The sequence below is a fragment of the Peromyscus maniculatus genome, chromosome 16 (genome assembly GCF_049852395.1).
Source record: "Peromyscus maniculatus bairdii isolate BWxNUB_F1_BW_parent chromosome 16, HU_Pman_BW_mat_3.1, whole genome shotgun sequence".
Taxonomy (NCBI): domain Eukaryota; kingdom Metazoa; phylum Chordata; class Mammalia; order Rodentia; family Cricetidae; genus Peromyscus; species Peromyscus maniculatus.
The window spans coordinates 65,279,878-65,299,561 of NC_134867.1; the positions used below are offsets into that span (position 1 = coordinate 65,279,878).

Sequence of the window (19,684 nt, forward strand, 5' to 3'; positions counted from 1 at the left end):
GCCCTGTGTATACAAGAGATATCATACCCTAGCCCTGTAAAGCCTGTTTTGTTAGAATCACGTCTTTTCCTGGCTGACAGATAGTCAAGGACTGCCCTCTAAGGCGGGACAGAGCTGATCTACTGGTGAGGCCATGTTTTCCCTTCAGTTCCATGGGTTTAATGCAAAGGCTCTGGAACGTCCTTGGCAACCACACTGCACTATGTCCAAAGGTGCGTGGGCTCCGCATTGGAATGGAGGGGCTGCAGACAGTCCCCTCAGAGGGCCCTGCACATCTAATCTGCACACGTGACACAGCCCATTCTCTTTTATTTTTCTCTGTCTCTGTCTCTCTCTCTCTCTCTCAGAGACACCGTCTCTCTACAGAGCCCTGGCTATCCTGGAACTTGCTATGTAGATCAGGCTGGCCTCGAACTCATAGAGATCCTCCTGCCTCTGCCTCCCCTTGCTTTCACCACCACGCCTAAGCCTATTTTTCTTAAATGTTACCATTCATTCAACAGAGGTGGGAACTTCCATGAACATTGTAATTAAACTCTTTACTAATTATAATAACATACATTTCATTTCTACATTAGTTTGGCTTTCTTTTTTCTGAGATATATTTGAATTCAAACACGCTAGAACTTATAAAAAGTTTCTAAAGGACCCGTGGTAGAAGCCTCAACTAGACTGCCCTGCACCCTTTGAGGGATGCTCATCTGTCAGCCACCGCAACCGAGGCGCCTGTGAGTCTCCATATGATAGCCACACTGCCCAGAGGGCTTCTGCTCTTGCCTTCCCAGGAGTAGATACGTCTGAGAGAAAATTACCCTGAAATATGTGAATGGACGCTCTCAGAAAAGAAGAAAAAAAAAAAGCCACACCTACGTTAAACATTCTACACGGCTGATTGATTAGAAAGTCAGTGACCATGGAGAGATGGAATTTATAGGCCAGGAGACAAATTATCTTGAGTTATCTTAAGTCCCCCAAATAGCCATTTATTGCCTACCTCTGTATGTGGCCTACCATCTTCTTGGCTATTAGGTAAATCCCTTTGGAATGTACAAACAGACCTCTTAGAGTTCATCAGCCCCAAAGCTAAGATGATGTCTGAGGTTATAGCCGAGACGTTTTGTTTTAACCCGGCTGCCGATGTCCCCATCAAGATATTGAAAAACTGCCTTGATTCATGACTTCCTTTGTTTTGCTGATATAAAAATTGCATAAAACTGTTGACACATTAGAACGTGGTATTTGGGTAACCCAAATCTTTGCTTCAGGGCAATGCTCATGTTTAGCTACAGAATAAAGCGTCCTTATTCCCTTTCAGGTGAGAGTAGTGTATTTTCCCCGAGGAAGTGGACTGATTTGCTGCAGGATGGGCTGGTCCATCTTCCTGTGACCGCCTGTAACTGTTTCAAAGTGGCTTGGCATCGCTGGTATCACTGCCTCTGTGTGTCATGGTGCTCCCCGCTGCCTGCGCACTCAGACTGTCTTCTCATCCTGACCCAGGAGTATGTCCTGAGCACTTGGGGTGAGGAAGTCTGGGTGGAGCCACTCTGTTGATCCAGAGAGGCCCTGTCTCATTCTGATGTTATCAATCTGCTCCTTATTCTGAGTCCTATAGCACCACTCGCCTCTCTTTTTAAAGGGAAGCAAGTTCTTCTGGTGGGGGAGCTGTCCTTGTTTTTCCCAAGCTGTGTGGCTCAGCATGTGGCTCAAAAGGCCTAGAGGACCCTGGTGGAGTCTCCTACATTGTGTTCAGCCATCCCAACCCTGCCTCAGAGCAAATGAAGGCAGAAGGCATGGAATGAGTTTCTGACCTCTGGAAAAATCAAAATATATGTCCGAGTTCTAGTCAGACAAGCAGAGGCGGACTTGGGAGAAGCATGATGTTTGTGTGGCAGGTTTCTAATTGGGGGCTTCTCCGGCTCTCTGAGCACTTTCTTGTACATCACAGCCTTGTCCAGAGCCCTGCAGTAGTAAGTCGCCTTGCCAAGAACCTGTCCCTCCAGAGCCTCAGCCTCCACCACCCACCAGGCTCTGACCCCCGGGATCCAGGTCTGTCTTCATCGGGAGACACTGTTGGTCTTTTTCCACCCAGGGTCGCCACCTGGTCCTCAGCAGTGAGGTGCCCTGGCCAGCACTGTTGAGGAGCCGAGCCTCATTTGTGTCCCTGCTGCTGTGGTCTCTGGTGTCCTGCTGTGTTCACAAGCCTCCCTGGAGACTTCTTGATTGTTTTTGCAATGAGATAAAAGACAAGAGAGAAATGGGACACACACACACACACACACACACACACACACACACACACACACACACGAGAGATAGATAGATAGATAGATAGATAGATAGATAGATAGATAGATAGATAGATAGATAGATAGATAGGGCTGAGAGGAGCACAGATTTTGTAGCTACATGGTTTTCATGTTTAGCTTGAACAGCTATGCAGTCAGGCCCAAGTGCATCTATTCCATGGGGTACACCTGAGTCCCCCACCTGCACAGCTTCAGAGAGAGATGCTGTCCAGCAAGAGCACGGACATGGAGTGGGGCTTATGCCATCTTTCCAGAAGCAGCAGAAGTCTTGGGTCCACCCAGGGGCCCAGAAAGCTTCATCAGACTTCTGAGTAGTCAGCATAGGTGAAGGTTCTGCTTCCCCTCACCTCAGGGACACTGAAGCAATGAATTAGAGCATTTAGCAACATATCCAGTGCTATGCACTATATATTAGAAGTATATGGTATCTTTTTTTTTTAAGGGCTCACAGCTAAGAGATGCCTTGAATCTCTAGACTCAAGACATTTGAACGATGATGCTGGGACCATTGGGACTCTTGAAGGTAGACGAAATGTACTTTGTGAGAAGGCCATAAGCCTTCCAAGGCCCCAGATAGAATGTTATGGTTTGAATCTGAAATGTTCCTCATAGGCTCATGTTTTAAACACTTGATCCCCGCTGGTGGTGGTATTTGGGAAGACTGAAAGCTTTTGGAGGTGGGTCCTGGCTGGGGAAGTTGAGTCACTGGAGGGTGGTCCTTGGGAGTACATTATCTCTGGCCACATCCCATCATGCTCTCTGCTTCCTGGCATGATGTGAACCGAGCTGCCTTGCTGCGCCTTCTCTGTGTGATCGATTGAGCCCTCCGAGGCCGTGAGCCAACACACCCCCCCCCTTCCTTAAGTTTGCCAGGCATTTTGTCAGTGATGGAAAAAAATACCTTTTACAATAAAACCCCAGGTCACGACTGGCTTTTAACGTTCCTTTAAACTCCATGAAAGTATGAAGGAGACAGACACCCTGGCCTGAGCAATTCCAGGAGGTGCAGGCAGGAAGTCAAGGCGGACGCTGGAATGTTTGCCTTCACAGATTGCTCCCTCGGCCCGTTCGAAATGTTTGCACTGTGGAGAGGTTTGCACAGAGAGTCCCTTGCTTTCTTTTGCTCCAAAACCCCCAAAGCCTTCATTATCTCCCTTCCTCCCCCTCCCTTCTCAAGGCAGGTGTGTGTCTTTGTTCTAGACCTTAATCAAATTTCAGTTCTCTTCACCCTTCACCCTGTATTCAGCTCTCGCTACAGGAATATTTAGCTGAGTGTGACACCCACTGCAGCAGTATTCTCAGCCAGGCTTCCTGTCTCCCTATTTTCAAGGCTTCTGCCCAGTGTGCAGGGGAAGGGCAGGCACCCCATGAAATGTACCCCCTGATCTCCTCTAGGGCAACACATGATGGATCCAGGAGAAAGCTGCCTTCTAACTGCAGCACTGAGCACCTGAGTTGAAAAACCTGTGGTTCTTATCCTTGGAAAGTAGACAGAAATTTTCTTTACAAAAGACACACACACAAAAAAAAAAAAAAATGAAAAAATACTTTTTCCAAAAATTTTCCCTACTCAATTCACCCGGGTTGAATCCAGAGTTCAGACTTTACTCTGAAAATGCCCTCCCTCCCTTGGGTCAGCACACACCCCACGTTAAGAAGGCGGAGAGCCAGGACACTGCAGGAGGAAGGGAACTGGTTCTTTTATTTGGTGTTATACCAGCATCATGCAGGTGCTTATTCATATGAGTGTAAGGTGGAGCTGAATTCAAATCTGCTTCCCCCAACAGGAGGAGATGTATCTAAGCCGTCTCTGGGAAGGAACGCCTCATTAGAGAACTCTCCCCACACACCAGCCGAAGCATGGTGGAGGACAAAGCCGCAGCGGGGATCATGCAATGAAAATGGCTGGAAGGAAAATCACCCCAGAGAACTCACAGCCACAGTGAGGGTGACTGAGACACCTAAGCAGACCCGCGGTGTGTGGTACCAGCCTCAGCCTGCTCATCACATGGTATGGAAGGATTTTGCACTTTCTGGGGCCCTAGGCTTGTCCTAAAACACTGGCATCACACCATGGTCATGACCTTCAGGGCCGCTGGCTGGAACCTGCGGATCTTCTTCTTCAGGGCCTTGGAGGCCTTGATGCGGCACAATTTGGGCACAGGGGGCAGGGGTGGCCTGCTGCTTCCCGGGGCCCGTGGGGACTGCTGGGGGTGCGCCCGAGGCCAGGCCCGCTCCCCGTGCCCAGCCTCCGCACTGCCTATTCCCCGGCTACTGCGGCGGCTCTGGACACAGCCTTCTGAATCGTTGCTACTGGACTCGTCCCCGAAGCGGTTGGCGGTGTGGTCACTGGCCTCCTCGTGCTCACTGGTTTCGGCGATGGTTGAGTGGAATAATGAGGTGCACTCTGCTGAGTGCTCTGAGGGGTCTGACTCACTCTTCGCACAGGCATCCTGACGGGCAAGTGTGGGCCTGATCTGGGCCCGGGGCCCACCTGTTCTCCTGGCTGGGGACCTAGTGGGCCCCGAGCTGGGCCCAGGATGGCCAGCCAAGCGGGCTTTGGCTGAGATCTCCATAGCAGACTGCCACCGGCGCTGCTTCCTCCTGGCTGCTGAGCTGAGAGGGGATGCCTCCACGGGGAACAGAGCTTGGGATGCTGGGTAACCCTCCTGCGGGGCCACCACTAGGGGGACAAAGAAGGGCACGGGGTAGAGGGTGGACTCAGAGCAAGAGCGTCCAGGAGGCTCTCTGACCAGCGTGGGCCTCCTGCTGAGCCCTCCCTGCTGGGGCCTGGATGGGGGGTCCCACTCTGGAGGCATCACAGCGTGGATGCCCCGCTGCTGTCTCTCGGGTTGTGGCGGGAGCTGCTTCCCCAGCCTGGGCACTTGGTCACTGACCCTCCCTCTGACCTTCATGGCCTGGCCTTGGGGAGAGCCCATCCTCAGCCTCATTGGGGAGGTGTCACCAGTGGTGCAGGATGGGTAGGCAAAGGGCCCTGGGGCCAGAGGGGGACTCTCAGGGCCCAGCATCCTGGATGGGGACAGGATTTGTCCTTGGCCATAGCCATTGTGGGGCTGCTGGGCCTGGGCGCAGAGAGAGGAGCCTACAGTGTTGTCTCCACGGGCACAGGGATGCCAAGGTGTGGTTTCCTCCTTCAGGGGGCTGCTGAGGGGCTCCGCATCCGCAAGGGACACAGACCCCTGTGGCCTGAGGCTGTCCTTGGCGGCATCCCTACCCATTCCTCCCCTGTCCATCCCGCCGGCCAGCTTCTCGAGTGGACCTCCACTCTCTGGCCTCTGGCCGCAGAGCTTCTGCGTGAAAGGAGCCACGTCACTTCCGGGCTCCGGCACCACATCTCTCACGGGGAGCTCTTGGCCCCGCAGACGCAAGAGCCTGTGGATGTAGGCTTCGGCTGAGCCCAGCTCATGGATCGGCCCAGTCTGAGTCCTGTTCTGATCAACGGGGACCAGAGGAGGCTCCTGGGGAGGTGAGTAGATGTCGAGACGTGGCGCTTCCTTGGGCAGAGCAAAGAGGGGGCTCTGTAGAGCCACCGCATGTAGGGGGCTGGGGTAGGGGTACACCTCCTGGCCACCCCTGGCCACCAGATCACGCTGGTACTTGGGGTCCAGTGCGTGGGCCGGGACCTCTATCCCCTGGCAGAAGAGGGATGAGGACGCGGCATCAGTCTCAGCTCTCTGGAGCCCCAGGTCATCTGGGAGGACTCGCTCAAGATCGCCTGGGAAAGAGACCGTGAAAAGTGTTATCAGCACAGAGGCCCATCCCTGCTCCCCGCAGGGAGGCTTAGCTCTGTGTACTGGTCCCCGCTCTTCAGTGAGAGTGAGCAGGAAGCATCATCTCAGTGGCCCCACTTAGCCACGGCTTGGAGGCTACCTGGAACAAATGTCCTACAGCCATCCATGGGAACCCACAGCCTGAGAGAGAAAGTGGGGACTCTCTCCACAGAGAGATTAAGGCTGGCACACCGCCCTGGTGTGTGTGTGTGGGTGGGTGGGGGGTCCAAGTGACATCTTTTTCTCTTGGGAAAACATGATGAGGGGTGCCTGTACCTCGAGTCTCACTCTAAATGTGGCACATCAAATGATTTGAATGCTTCTTCAGAGCTTCTGGGTGTTCATTTAAAACACACACACACACGTACACGCACACGCGCGTGCACACACGCACACACACACACACACACACACACGCTCCTTGTAGGGCCATCCTCTTCTCCAATGGGCCCAGGCACTGTCATCTGCTGTCCCTCTCACCCACATGACACTCTTGCCCTCTCCTGCCTCTCACCTGTAGACACTGGTCTGGGTCGGAACAGGCCCCTTGGACGGCCTGTGTCCTCCGAACCATGCAGGAACCGGCTGTCTTCTCTACTGGGCTGTGGGCTCCACGCAGGGACAGTGGTCTCATCAGCAGAGCGGGGTCGCCAGTCTCCTATGCCAGACCTGGACTTAGAGGGCTGGAACACAGGCAGCCAGCCACCCAGCGAGGGGGACAGGCGGTCACTGCAAACTGATGCACATGAGGTGGACAGGGAACAGGAACCAGCGTCACTCAGCTCGTAGAAGCCTGGACAGAGCAGACACAGTGGTCAGTGCACCTCCGGCCAGTGGGCTCTACCCCAAAGACCTAGCGCTCCTTTCTCTTGCTTTTACTGGCAGAGAAAGGCGTGAGGGGCTGGTAAGAATGCCTGGGGACAGGCCCACAACAAGAACGTTCCAGATTCTTGCTGGTAACCTTGTGAGTGGCTATGGGAACAACTGACCCTACCTCACCTGAACCCTACCGCTGTGCTCAGGAGACCCTCCTTTGTTCTAGGCATCTCCTTTCTTTAACATGCAACTGCATGGGGCATTCCTTCTTGGGAGTCCTCAGCCCCAGAGACTGCTGGGTACCTAGCACAATCCAGGCTAGACGGCAAAAGCCAGGTACCAAGAGTGCCGAGGGGACTCCAGACACGGCAGACTTGCTGTCACAGCTACCTGTGACCACCGTGACCCACACCCAGGGGTCCCTGTTCCCAAGTTTCACCTGGAGAATACTGAGAAAGCAAAAGTGATCAGAGCCACACAAGCCAGCAAGACTGCCAAAAATGACTTCCTGTGAGCTCTGGGATGGAGCACAGGGAAGGAGGGGCCTCCTGTGTAAACAGCTGGCAAGTTATACTGATGTCAATGATGTAAGGGGTGTGTAAAATAGTTATGTGCACGGTCCATGACTATCCAGCAAAACCAGGAGCTCGCGGGGTGTTTAATTTAATATATAAACCAGTAGTTTACATATGTGTAAACTGTACAGACTATATTATATGTAAACTCTTTAGCATATATATATTTAAACTTTATATATTTATTATATTTATATTTTTCTTTCAGCATGTTTAGTTAAAGCTTTTTCCTGTCTTTAGTCACGTATACTTCCCAGGCTGCCCAAGGGACCTCCCAAGTGTCAGATCAGCTGAGGACATGGGCCGAAGCTGTCACTGTTCACAATGTTTACGTCAGATGGGGTCAGTGAGGGGTGATGATGAACGCTGTATTGCCTTCCTGGAAGGTGGCAGCCTGGCTCTCCAATGTCTGCCTAGCCACCATTAGTCATACCTGAGCTGGGCCTGCTGTCACTGTCCAGGGCCTCACAGGATGACCGGCTCACATCCAGCTGCAGCTCACTTATCTGCTGGTCCAGCTGGTCCAAGTGAGTCTTCAGGCCAGCATCCTGTCGCCTTAACCGTGACTGCGATGCAAAAAAGAGAAAGAATAAAAACTGATGTGAATACAGAAACCTAAACTAAGGTCCAAGGCGGAAACAGGGCCATTGTGGACACCAAGAAAACTCCAAACTCATGGGAAGTAACTCCCTGGGTTTGCTGGAATGGGCAGCAAAGGATTTGTCACATACACACACACACACACACACACACACACACACACACACACACACACACACACTGTACAGTCCACATGAAATGGGGGGAAATTCTGTATACACCTACATAAACTAATCTGGACTGAGTGTTTGGTAAAAACTGATTTCTTTTTTTCAACTGTGCAGAGTTCCAGGTAGGCCGCATACTTTTTTCCCCCCTTTAATTTGTTTAAGGCAAACAAATAGTAAAACGCAGGCACACGGCTCATCTGTGGAAGAACATGTCCATTACTTTTTTAGAGGGGAACTACCTCAGGGGAAATCACCAGCAGAAGTTGCCAGCAGGAATGAATGACTTCCTGTTCACCAGAACAAGTGCTTTCGCAAAGGGCCACGGTGAGTTGAGTGGGAGGCTGGCCTGGGCTGGCACGGATGCCAGCCTCGGCTTTACCCCCAGGAGCTGACTTGAGGTGGGATCCACCTCTGGTGCTCTCACCCCCACAGGAAAGAAGACATTCTAAAGAGACAATGGACACTAAGAAACTGGGATTTCCCCAGAATTTTTCTTTCTTTTCTTTTTTTCTTTTTGGTTTTTCAAGACAGGGTTTCTCTGTGAAACAGTCCTAACTATTTTGGAACTCACTCTGTAGACCAGGCTGGCCTTAAACTCACAGAGATCCACCTGCCTCTGCCTCCCAAGGGCTGGAATTAAAGGTGTACGCTACCATGGCCCAGCTAATCCTGGGGGAGAAGAAAATGCTGAAGCCAGGCCCCAGCTGGAGCCCAAGCTTGTCTCCCCAGAAGAGGTTCCCCAGTTCTGACAACTCACCTACCACCTTCCAGGCACCCGAGACAACACCAGGTGGAATCATGCTTGCCTGCCTCTTACATCTAAAAGGGTACTCAGGTCAGTACCCTGAGGATGAGCTTGGGGGTCGCTGCACCTCTTCTCATTGTGGACACCATGAACAAATGTCCTTTCACAACTCTTCGTTAGGACTCGTCTGTTTGAGGACGGGTGGCCCCGTTGGCTTTTTAGGGCTGCTAGGTCCCAGGCTCTGATCCTAACTCCACTAACACAAGGTCTGAAGGGCGAAGAGCAGCTGAGAGCAGCCCTGTCTGTAATCACACATGTCAAAGCTGAATAGAATTTCCTGGAACCTGCTTCCATTACAAACCCTTTCCCTGAGACAACCAGGGTAGAGACCACAGGCATGCCCCTTCCACCCACTTAGAAACTGATACTTAGACCCACCAAAGAGATGGCAAGGATTTTTCCTGGAGTCCACAGACACCAAGCACCTCTGCCAGGGCTAGCCTAGTGAGCAACAGCATCTCTCTCTCTCTCTCTCTCTCTTCCAACTGCTCTTCTTTTTTTTTTTTTTTTTTTTTTTTTTTTTTTTTTTTTTTTTTTTTTTTTTGGTTTTTCGAGACAGGGTTTCTCTGTGTAGCTTTGCGCCTTTCCTGGAACTCACTTGGTAGCCCAGGCTGGCCTCGAACTCACAAAGATCCGCCTGCCTCTGCCTCCCGAGTGCTGGGATTAAAGGCGTGCGCCACCAACGCCCGGCTTTGCTCTTCTTTTTTTAAAAAAAATTATTTATTATGTACACAGAAGAGGGTGTCAGATCTCATTACAGATGGTTGTGAGCCACCATGTGGGTGCTGGGAATTGAACTCAGGACCTCTGGAAGAACAGTCGGTGCTCTTAACCTCTGAGCCATCTCTCCAGCCCCCCAACTGCCCTTCTTCAGAGGCCCCTATGTGCACATTGGGACCAGCTGCTTGCTCTGCAGATCCTATCTGTCCAGCCAGCCTCAGTAGCTAGTTTCTAGTTAATGGTGGAGGTCTCAAGACCCCAGGGTCCTTAGAGGCCTCAGGGCTCTGCTGTGAGCTCACCGTCCGGATCGATAACACCATAAGTAACACTTCCCTTCTATCCCTAGTTCAAGTTTTCACCACCGTTCCTTAGGCTGAACTTCAGGGTCAAAGCCACTGTGACCGGGACAGAGCATGGCTAGCCACAAAGCCAGACTGTGGCACTCTTCCCAGAACCAAGTCTGCCTATGGTCTGCAAGCCTCATGCTGGTTTCCAGAATGCTCTGGGGCACTTGAGTCAGAATTCCCCAAAGCGGGGTCAAGGGTCAGAGGCCTGGTTCAAGGAAGAACTAACCATAGTCACAAAGGTGGAGTCACTCAGTACACCTGCAGATCCTGGGCTCTTGCTATGTCATGCTCTGGGATAGGTACAAGACCTTGTACCTTCACCAGTTAGGTCTGGTGACCGCCAGATGTCCGAGACCGGCCATTCCATGGTGTCACCAAAAGGGAGCTGGCTGATTCCTTTAAAAGACTCACATCATTACATAGAACCTGATCTGAATTCGTTATACCTTCCCCTATGGACAGTTCCGCTCTGCAACCCCAGCATTAAAAAAAAAATCTTGACGGTCTATTTGGAGGATAAAAAGTTCAGGATGTAGAGATGGTATCTAAGACACTTCCTTCCTCTCCTTGAAGGCAAATAGTGAACAAAGGAAATGTTTTATGCATGGATTACCCCCTGATGGCCTCCTGCAAACGTCACACCACATCAATCCGTAGTGAAGGGCCCTGCTCACTGGCTCATGGATGAGACTGACAGTGATCCTGGAGAAGTTTGTCAGGTCCTTGCTCCTGACCTCATCTGCTTCTCATCTGCCCTCCATCTGCCCCCTAAGGTGTTCATCAAAGCAAGCTGCTTGGGCCAAGGAAAACACCATCGACAGTTACAGAATCAGTGTGGCTTGCTCTTGTGGCGTCACCGCCTGAGCCTGCCAGGGAAAGGAACGGTTGCATGCTGTCACTTTCAGAACAAGTCAGGACCAGTCCACCCCTGCAGGATGATCCTCATATCGGTATGCATCAGCCTCCGGTCGGTCCCAGGACACCTCTTCTGGATGTGGCTGAAGTAAGATAGAATGTTACAGCTTCTTGGCCTGGTGCCAGCCCCTGGCGCTGTCCTACTGAAGCCCACTTACCAGAGTGAAAATGCTAGCCACTTCCCGAGACAAGTCCCCGTGAAAACACTCATGGGGGCAGCCTAAAGGGCCACCTGCAGCAGGCGGTGGGGTCAGGGGTTAGAGGACACGGGAGTTCATCAGCAAAGAAGTTTGGAATAGGGAGGGCTAAGTGCTGAAATCATCTCTGGGTTTTTTTGTTCTGCTTTGTTTTGTTTTGTTTTTTGCTCTCAGCCATTAAGTCACTGACTTATCTTGTGGACAAAATTCCCCTAAGCAGCTACTGCTGAGTTCCCTTTGTGACTTTTGACACTGCAATTAGCAGGTCGTGTAGCCCATCTGATGAACACCAAATCCCTAGAAATGCTAAACCTATCCTTCCTTGAGAATCCCTGCAAAATAAATGTGGAAGAGAACTACGGGACTCTTCTATCTTCACACCTGAATGATGACTGAGGGCCAGCGGGAGGGCCGTGAGCTCTATTTCCTTGGGGTTTAACTGGACTGCACTGTAGCCCTTTCATTATTTAACAAGCATCATTGCTCCTAATCTCCACTCCCCCACCCCCCACCCCCCTTAAAAATGTTGAAGTGCTAAGTGCTGGTTAAAGCCACATAAATTCAACTATTTTTCTCTTCCGGTGAACCAAGTTTCGCGACAAAGCCTGTGTGTTCTTTCTGGTCTCACAGAGGCGTGTGTGTGTGTGTGTGTGTGTGTGTGTGTGTGTGTGTGTGTGTGAACAAAAGGCTTGTTTGATGTCTCCAAAGGCTGTTGGTAATTGCAGTGTGAGGGCTTACGGACTGAGTCTGTATTGCTGAAGCGGAGTTAATCATCAACCTTAAAGGAACGGGTCATGCGTGTAACCGTCAGTGCGCCTGCCTGGTTGAGGTCACGTGAAGCGGAGTGCGTAGCCTTTCGGACCTCAGGCACCTGTTGTAATGTCTTGGTCCTTGGGTGGGTGCAGCAGTTTGCAGAGTCCAGCCCACACCAGCCATGTCCCTCTGGGCAGCTGAGCCGCTCACAGACTGGAGGAGGCTGCCGGCTGGGTTCCGCCCTCAGCCAGCTCTCCACCTCTCTGACACCCAGGGAGGATTCCAGGTGTCCTGGGGAGTGAGTGACTCAGACGCTGGACTTCCTGATTCTTTAATCACAAGCCCAACAACACAATTCTGAGCTAAAGCTGATTGGAAAGCAACAGTTTCGTCCTGGACTTTTACCAAGAGGCGCCTCTCAACAGGACAGATCCAAATTTCACCGTGAAAGAAATCCCACTTAAGAGTTATGGATGCGACTCCATCACATCTGAGAGCATTATTTTGTTATTTTTAAAAAAATACTGCAGTGTCAGGCGGTGGTGATGCAAGCCTTTAACCCCAGCACTTCGGAGGCAGAGGCAGGTGCATCTCTTGAGTTCGAGGTCAGCCTGGTCTACTAAGTGATTTCCAGGACAGTCAGGGCTACACAGAAAAATCCTGTCTCGAAAAACAAACAAACGATAACAACAACAAAACCCAACAACAAAATCACCACACCGCAGTACTGAAAAAAAAAAAAAAATCTCGAGCTGTTTCTAGAAGCAGGTTGTAGTTCTACTCCTGGAAGGCCCCCAGTGGTCTACAGAGGAGGACTCATGGGGCGCGGGTATCTGAGAAAGCACCACCGATCCCCTCTTCCTTGTTCGTCAGACTGGTGGACACTCGTTTTTGTTTTTGTTTTTTTTTAAAACGGATCGATCAGGTGACACGAAATCTTGGAGACGTCCTCAGCCCGCAAGACTCCCCAGTGACCCAAGCGAACCCAGTACAGTGTCCTGCGGCACACGGTCACGCGTGCAGCCGGCCGACCTGCTCCCGGGATGAGGTTAGGGTCCACGCATCCCCACCACCACCACACGGCACCCACCCCGACGTGCGCGCCTCCGCACCCGAGCTGTGTCAGCCGCAGAGGCGATGCGCATTCAACACCAGGCTCTGCGCGCGGCTCCCCAGCACGCACCCCGTAGCGCGCTCCCCCACGCAGCCGCGCATCGGGCCTCTCCACTCGCTCACTCCACGCAGCTGCGCCCCGGTCGCGCCCCAGCACGTCCCCTCGGCCACCCGCGTCCCGCTCGCTCCTTACCAGCTGCTCCCGCAGCGCGGCCAGCGCCGCCTCCAGTCTCAGCTCCTGGCCGCGGGGCCCGGGCTCAGGGTGCAGGCCCAGGGCGCCCCGCACGCGCGCCTGCTGCGTGGCGCGCAGCCCCTGAAGCTCCTGCAGCCCGGCCAGTGCCGCCCGCAGCCGGGCGCCCACCCTGCGGCGGTCCCAGCCCGCGGGTCCCGGGCCGCTCGGTGCCCACATCTCCCCGGCCGCTCCACCACCACCGCGCTGCGCGTCCCCGTCGCGTCTCCCCGCCCCCGGCCACAGGTCGCCTAGGTGGGGTGGGACCTATCGCTGGCCGCGGAGGGCGGCGTTTGCGACGCCCGAGGTCACAGCGGCCGCCCCCGGCCCGCCCCGTCGGCCCGCCGCGCCCTAGCCCAGCCCAGCCCCTGCACCCCTGGGACCTGTGTGTTCCTCAGGGAAGGCCTGAGCCCCTCCGCAAAGGGACAGAAGACAGCGTGGGCACGGCCGGAGAAAGGTTTTGTTTAGGTTTTTAAATTTTTAAAAAAGGAAGAAAAAAAAAAACACACTGCAAAAACCACATTCCTGTTTGTAAGCTCATTAGTATGGAAAAACCCACTACCAGGTTTCCCAGCGTGCACACCTGTACCTGGAGACCTCTGCTTGCTTCTCAGTTCACCGAGCCCTACCTCACACACATGCCACGCACCTTTAAGGAAGCTTCTAGTAAGTTCCTGAGTTGTGCAGCTCTCACCATGGTGGGCACTTCAGGAACGCTGTCTGGATTCCTGGAGGAAGCCGCACACACATTATCAGTCGCCCGCACCTCCTCTGCACACATGCTCAGAACCTCCCTCCCCCCTCCCCCCCCTCCCCCTGCCTCCAATGGACACTGTTTTGAGTGGAATCCTGCTATCCGGGTCTTTTACTGTTCCTAGACTTCCGGATGCGCCCATTCTGCACCACCAGACTGTCCGAATCGCTCTCCTGTGTGGCTGTAGCCATCTCTCTCCGCTGTTGATTAGGAAGAAGTGGCACCTCATTTTTGCTCACAGGCCGGGTGGGAATATTTTCCTCTCACTTGAGTGTCCACCTCAGGCAGGAATCAATGAATCACAGGTGGCTACTGTGCTCAAGGTTTTGAAGACAGGCTAGGCTGCTTTCCGAGCGCTCACCTTTGCCTCCGAAGCAGGGGTTCCCGGGAAGGTGCCACAGAGTGCCCGGGGCTGTGGGGTGCAGCTGGCTGGCAGTTAGCAGTTCCTGAGGCGGGAGGAGGCTCGACATCTCTTCCTTGCAGAAATGGTCACCCAGGCACTGTGCCTGCTTTGAATCCGTGACCTCTTTAGTAACCAGAGACTCCCTATACACTTTCCCTGCCAGACACCATCTGCAAAATCCTTAGATACAGGATTCCCAGATTTTGAACCCCTCCACACTCTGTAAGTTTCTATTTTACTTTCCTGTTTTTGTTTTGTTTAGTCCTGAGACAGGGTCTTGCTACGCAGCCCTTTCTAATTTACTATGTAGACCAGGCTGGCCTCCTGTGTGCACCTGGATCACAGGCCCGCAGCACCAGGCTCAGTTAAAACTTTACTCTTTATTTTTATTTCACTGCATCTGTTTGTTTTCCTTTTGTCACAGTGCTTTTTGTGTTATGACTGAGAAACCGCTGCCTGATTCTACTGTCGACTTCTCCTAATAAGCTTTTGTAGTTTTAGCTCATACCCTGAAGTTCTTCATCCACTCCGGCTGAGCTCTGAGCTCTGACCCTTGATCTGCCCGGGTCCCTTTCATCCTTGTGCAGAGGTGGATCCCTGTCCTACAACCACGTGCTGGAAGCAATTCCTTCCCCATGGAGCTGTGGGGGACCCTGCGGAGAATCAGCTGATGCAGAGAATGAATTTCTGTCATGTTAGCCCTTGTTCCAGGCCATGACTGTGTCAACGACTTGCTTTTCAGTGGGTTCCGAAGTCTGAACACATGAGCTGTTTCTTACCACCCTGCTCTGTGCCCTTCACATTTCTACTGGAATTTACGGGTCCCATTGCCAATTTCTGCAAAAAGGACAGCATACGTTTTGCTGGGGAAGGTTCAGAATTTGTCAGTTAATGGGAAATGTTACCTAAGGTTGAGTGTCCCCGGTGTACAAATATGGGCCCCTTTCCACACAATTAGATCTGCTTTCATTTTATTCAACCATGCCTCACAGTTACCAGTAAGGCTTGTGCCCGCGTTAAATTTGTTTTTGAGTATTTGCTTCATTTTTACAACATTGTAAATTGTTTTCCAACTTCATTTTTTTTTTAAGGTATTCACTGCTGGTACATGATGGAATTAAGCTGTTTATTCTTGTGTGCTAATGCCTGTAACTATGCCCCGCCCCCACAGCATACCCTTTATAAAACAAGGAAAGCTTTTCCTTCCAACCAGATGGGCAGACATGGGGAGTAATGATGCCCATGGTTGGTGAATACGAAGAAACCCATGTTCTCACATGTTCCTGTGGGTATAATGGAGGGCGGGACTCCTGGGAGTCAGTTTGACAGTGTAGCCAAAGGCTTGAAATGAGCCTGTCCAGAGCTTTGAAGAAGTGCCTGGGGACACTCACAGAAGAACTGTGGAGATGGGAGCTGAAGAATTTGGACACATCGCACTCAACTTGGCTGAATAAGTGTGCACGTCCGGTGTACAGAGAATGGCATCCTGAGACTGACACTGTGCTCTGCTTCTCACCTCTAACCTCTGTGTATAGGATGAGGCTTAACTAAACGTTACTAAATATTAGCTGCAATACTTAGGCCTACCATGCACTGAGCTGCATCTGCCTACGTGGTCCCCAGGATCCCTGTTGGACCAACTCTGCAGGCCTCCTTGCTGCCCTCATGTGGTAACTTCCAACACTGCAGGCCTCCTTGCTGCCCCCACGTGGTAACTTCCAACACTGCAGCCAGTAGTCCTGACAGCCTAGGGCCGACCTTGTTAATCTCTCTGTTCTCAAAACCCTGTGTGGCTTCCAGTGTCCCAGGACGGAGGGACTGCCGCGTGTGACCTTCTTCCATCCCACCCTCCAGGGCCTTGCCTTCCTTGTCTAGCTCAGTATCCCTCGGGAGGGCATCTTCCAGAACATGGCGCAGCTTTTGCTTTTTAGTTCCATTATAGCTCACTGCTTGTCCCACACACTGGGCTGTGAGGAGACTGGGACTGGAGAGCTGTGTTTCCTTTGGTGAGATATTTTAGTCTCTTAGACTCCACGCCTGGCTCTCAGTAACGTTACTAAATAAACACATGGTGAGTGTTATTTTTTATTGGCCAGAACAGATTTTAAAAATTGTATCTTGGCCTTCTTAAATAACTTCTTGCATTACATAACATGTTGTATAAGTGTTTTTTATTACCAGAATAATATGGAAGATACAGTAGACGTGTAAAGACGTCTGATGTCTTCTTTTTAGTCCCCGTGAGCTGCGGGTTTCTTCTGTACGCTTCTTGAAGTCTCTGACAGCGTTTACTATCCACCCATCAGTCTGCACTCTGACTTTTCTGTACTCCTGGTGCACATCAGTATTGCTCTGTGCTCACAGTGTTTGTGCCGTGCAGTTCCAATGCCGTCTAATTTTCCCTCTAAGAATTCCAGTGTGCGGTCCATGCTTCCATCATCCAACTGACAGAGGGTCGGCTGCTTCCTTTCTTCTTCCCATAGCAAGGCTGTGAAGATCACCCTTGTACACATGGTGTAACTCAACCATATTAAATCAGTAATTGCGGTATTGCTGAAGGCAAGCGGAGTTATGCAAGCCACGCACGTCAATCAGCACAACTCTCCTTATCTGGCGAAATGATCTCGTGAAATATCACCGCTGCTTGGATCCACGACCCGCCCCACCCCCGGCTCAGGGTGTTGTACCTCCATCCTTCCTGGGTAGTTCTGGGTATGTGTTTCCACTGCCCACAGCAGTAGGGGGCGCCCCCCTGTGGGACAAGGAGACACTACTACATACTGGTGATCTCAGCTACCCGATTAACAAGGCAACATGCACACCATCTTCGAGGTGCTCCATGGGAGCACTTCAAGCTGGACTCCTGTCCAAGGTGGAGGAACTATTCAGCTGTGCTGAAAGAAGAAGTTAGCCCCCTTGCTCATCAGAAGGGCCCGGAGCCCACGGCACCACCTGCCCACGAAACCCACAGATGCGAGGGAGAGGCCAGGTGGACACACTCATTGGTTACCAGGCTCTGCAGCCACGAGTTCACCACATACCCTGTCACTCGTGACCAGGCTTTCCACTGATTCTTTGTGGCTCCCAGAGGCTACAAGAAGTCACGCCTCTTGGTTTTCTAGGACGAACTGTAACTGAATGTCTGGCTATCAGCTGCCACGCTCCTGTCTCCGAGGGCCATGTCAGGACCGGACCTCCTTGAGAGTGAACCACGGAGAAGCTGCCCCCACATAAGGGGTCACTGAGGTGGGAACACTGTTCCCACCTGAGGTTCCTGGGAACAAGGAGAAACGCTGACACCGTGGCTGAGATTTCCAGTGTGCTTTGCCTGCAGCTGCGTGACCCTCATAAATGCCGCCACGCCTCAGACTCCAGTGTTTCGACTTGATTTACACAGTCACATTACACTTCTACCATGTTAAGGACCTGTGGAAGAGCCAGATCAGTGTCTGCTTCTAATTTATTACAAGCATGAAGCCTTATCGTGCGCGTCTGCCACATTAAAGTCCTGTCAAAGAACCAGATCATTTATTACAGACATGAAGACTTAGTGGGATTGCTTTTCTGTCTGTGTGTTCTGCATCTGATAGTACGGTTCAATATTTCCATCCTGACTCCTTTTGATGACAGTGCTGAGGGGAGAGACGTGATTATCAAGATCTCGGGAAGGTGGTGGCCTGTGCTGGGCTCAGGGATTGTCCTTCCATGGATGCAGGGTATCGCCAACAGCGGGGAAATGCACTATGTAAGCACGTGTGTGATGTGTGTCTACTGCATAGGTACATATATACACATGTGTCTGTGCACATGTGGTATGTACAGGTGACTAGTGTATGTGTGCCAGTACATGCATGGCTGTGCATATGTGCATAAGGTGTGGTATGCATGTCATATTAATCTATGGTCAGTGGCAACTGTATGTATGTGATGGTATGTGTGTATTCATGTGGTATGTATGTACGTACGTACGTATGTGTGTGTGTATGTATGCACACATGCTTGCGAAGCATGTGTAATATGTGTGCTAGTGAATGTGTGTGCTGTGCATATAGCATATGTGTGTACATACATGCAATATGTGTGCAGGCGGTATGTGGTGTATGTATCTGTGTGCATGTGCTGTATATGCATATATATACATGTATTTTCCTATTTTGAGAAGCAGAATGTGGTGTCCTACAGATAAGTAATACTTAATCATTTTTTCCTCTTCAATGTTTTAGTTTAACTGTTATAAATATCTGGCCCTATATAAGAAAATAATTGAATTACAGATAAATACACTCTACAGGTGTGTGCATGAGTGTGTTACTATCTCTAAATGTGATTTTTTCATGAAGGGTGACCCCTACTGCCATGGTCATCTGTATGGTGTGGTCAGCACCAGGCCTAATGAACTTCCTGTCACATGTCATGGTAGACTGAGGCCGTCAGGGGTCGCTGTGAAGAGCGGGTGGCTTGTGAGGCTGCAGGTGAAGAGGCCGTGTGATGTCGTCCCCCAGCTGTGGTTCCTGTGAATGGGCATTCTTCCTCCTTTCTCCCTTCAGTCTGAGTGGCCCCGAGGAAGGCCACAGCGAGGGTCATGCCGCAGAGGCTGGGGTCAGGGTCACGAGGCAGCCATGTCCCCCCTGCTCCGGACGAGCTGCACCACAGACATCTTCTCTTCCCACGCAGGAGTGATTGCATTTCCCCTGATTATTATAGCAACATGTGATGAGAGATAAATAAAAGTGCAGTCGGGGAAGCTGGTCCCTGGAGCTGCCCAGCCACGCACAAGTGTGAGCATGCTGTACCCTTCCAGAGGCGCTGAAGTCCATATAATTTTTAGTGCAAATTTAATTCTTTTTATCTTAAAACTTTCTCCCCCTATTCCCCATACCAGCACATATACCTGCACAGTCAGGATCACCCCCCTTTGCGTCTGTAACAAATTATCCAATAGTGTCTTTAACTGGTTACCTATTGCCTAGTTTTATGTCGACAGCTGTCCCTCTCTGCACGGCAGTGGCAGGTCTGGGCTGCCCTCTCTTCAAAGCCTGACCAGCACCAGGTGTTACGGGCACCTCTCCCTGTCTTGCGTGGTTCTCAGAGTGTTCAGTGTTGGCCCATGCCATGGGCTCACATGCCTTCCTCGGGTGTTTTCCTGTTTGACTCATTTATTGGAAACCTTAACTGCGGTATTTACTATTG

General features: G+C 51.5%; 1 protein-coding gene across 2 annotated transcripts; it reads right to left on the minus strand.

Annotated features, from left to right (window-relative positions):
• Positions 1 to 3,982: 3,982 nt before the first annotated feature.
• On the minus strand, positions 3,983 to 14,296 carry Dact2 (dishevelled binding antagonist of beta catenin 2). 2 transcript variants are annotated; one of them, XM_015994877.3, is made up of 4 exons: positions 13,987 to 14,296; positions 7,922 to 8,054; positions 6,612 to 6,890; positions 3,983 to 6,042 (listed from the first exon to the last, which is right to left on the minus strand). In XM_015994877.3, the coding sequence occupies exons 1-4, from the start codon at positions 14,116 to 14,118 to the stop codon at positions 4,373 to 4,375; spliced, it is 2,214 nt and encodes a 737-aa protein (XP_015850363.1). In that variant the 5' UTR covers positions 14,119 to 14,296; the 3' UTR covers positions 3,983 to 4,372. The 2 variants fall into 2 exon arrangements, with proteins under 2 accessions (XP_015850363.1, XP_076409063.1); XM_076552948.1 differs by lacking the exon at positions 13,987 to 14,296 and adding an exon at positions 13,302 to 13,546.
• Between the last annotated feature and the right edge of the window lie 5,388 nt (positions 14,297 to 19,684).

Coding starts and splice junctions, on each gene's coding strand:
- Dact2 (XM_076552948.1), bottom strand. CDS start 13,517: ATGTGGGCACCGAGCGGCCCGGGACCCGCGGGCTGGGACCGCCGCAGG. Junction 8,055..13,301: donor CCGCGCTGCGGGAGCAGCTG/GTAAGGAGCGAG, acceptor TTTGCATCGCAG/TCACGGTTAAGGCGACAGGA. Junction 6,891..7,921: donor TGACAGCAGGCCCAGCTCAG/GTATGACTAATG, acceptor TGCTCTGTCCAG/GCTTCTACGAGCTGAGTGAC.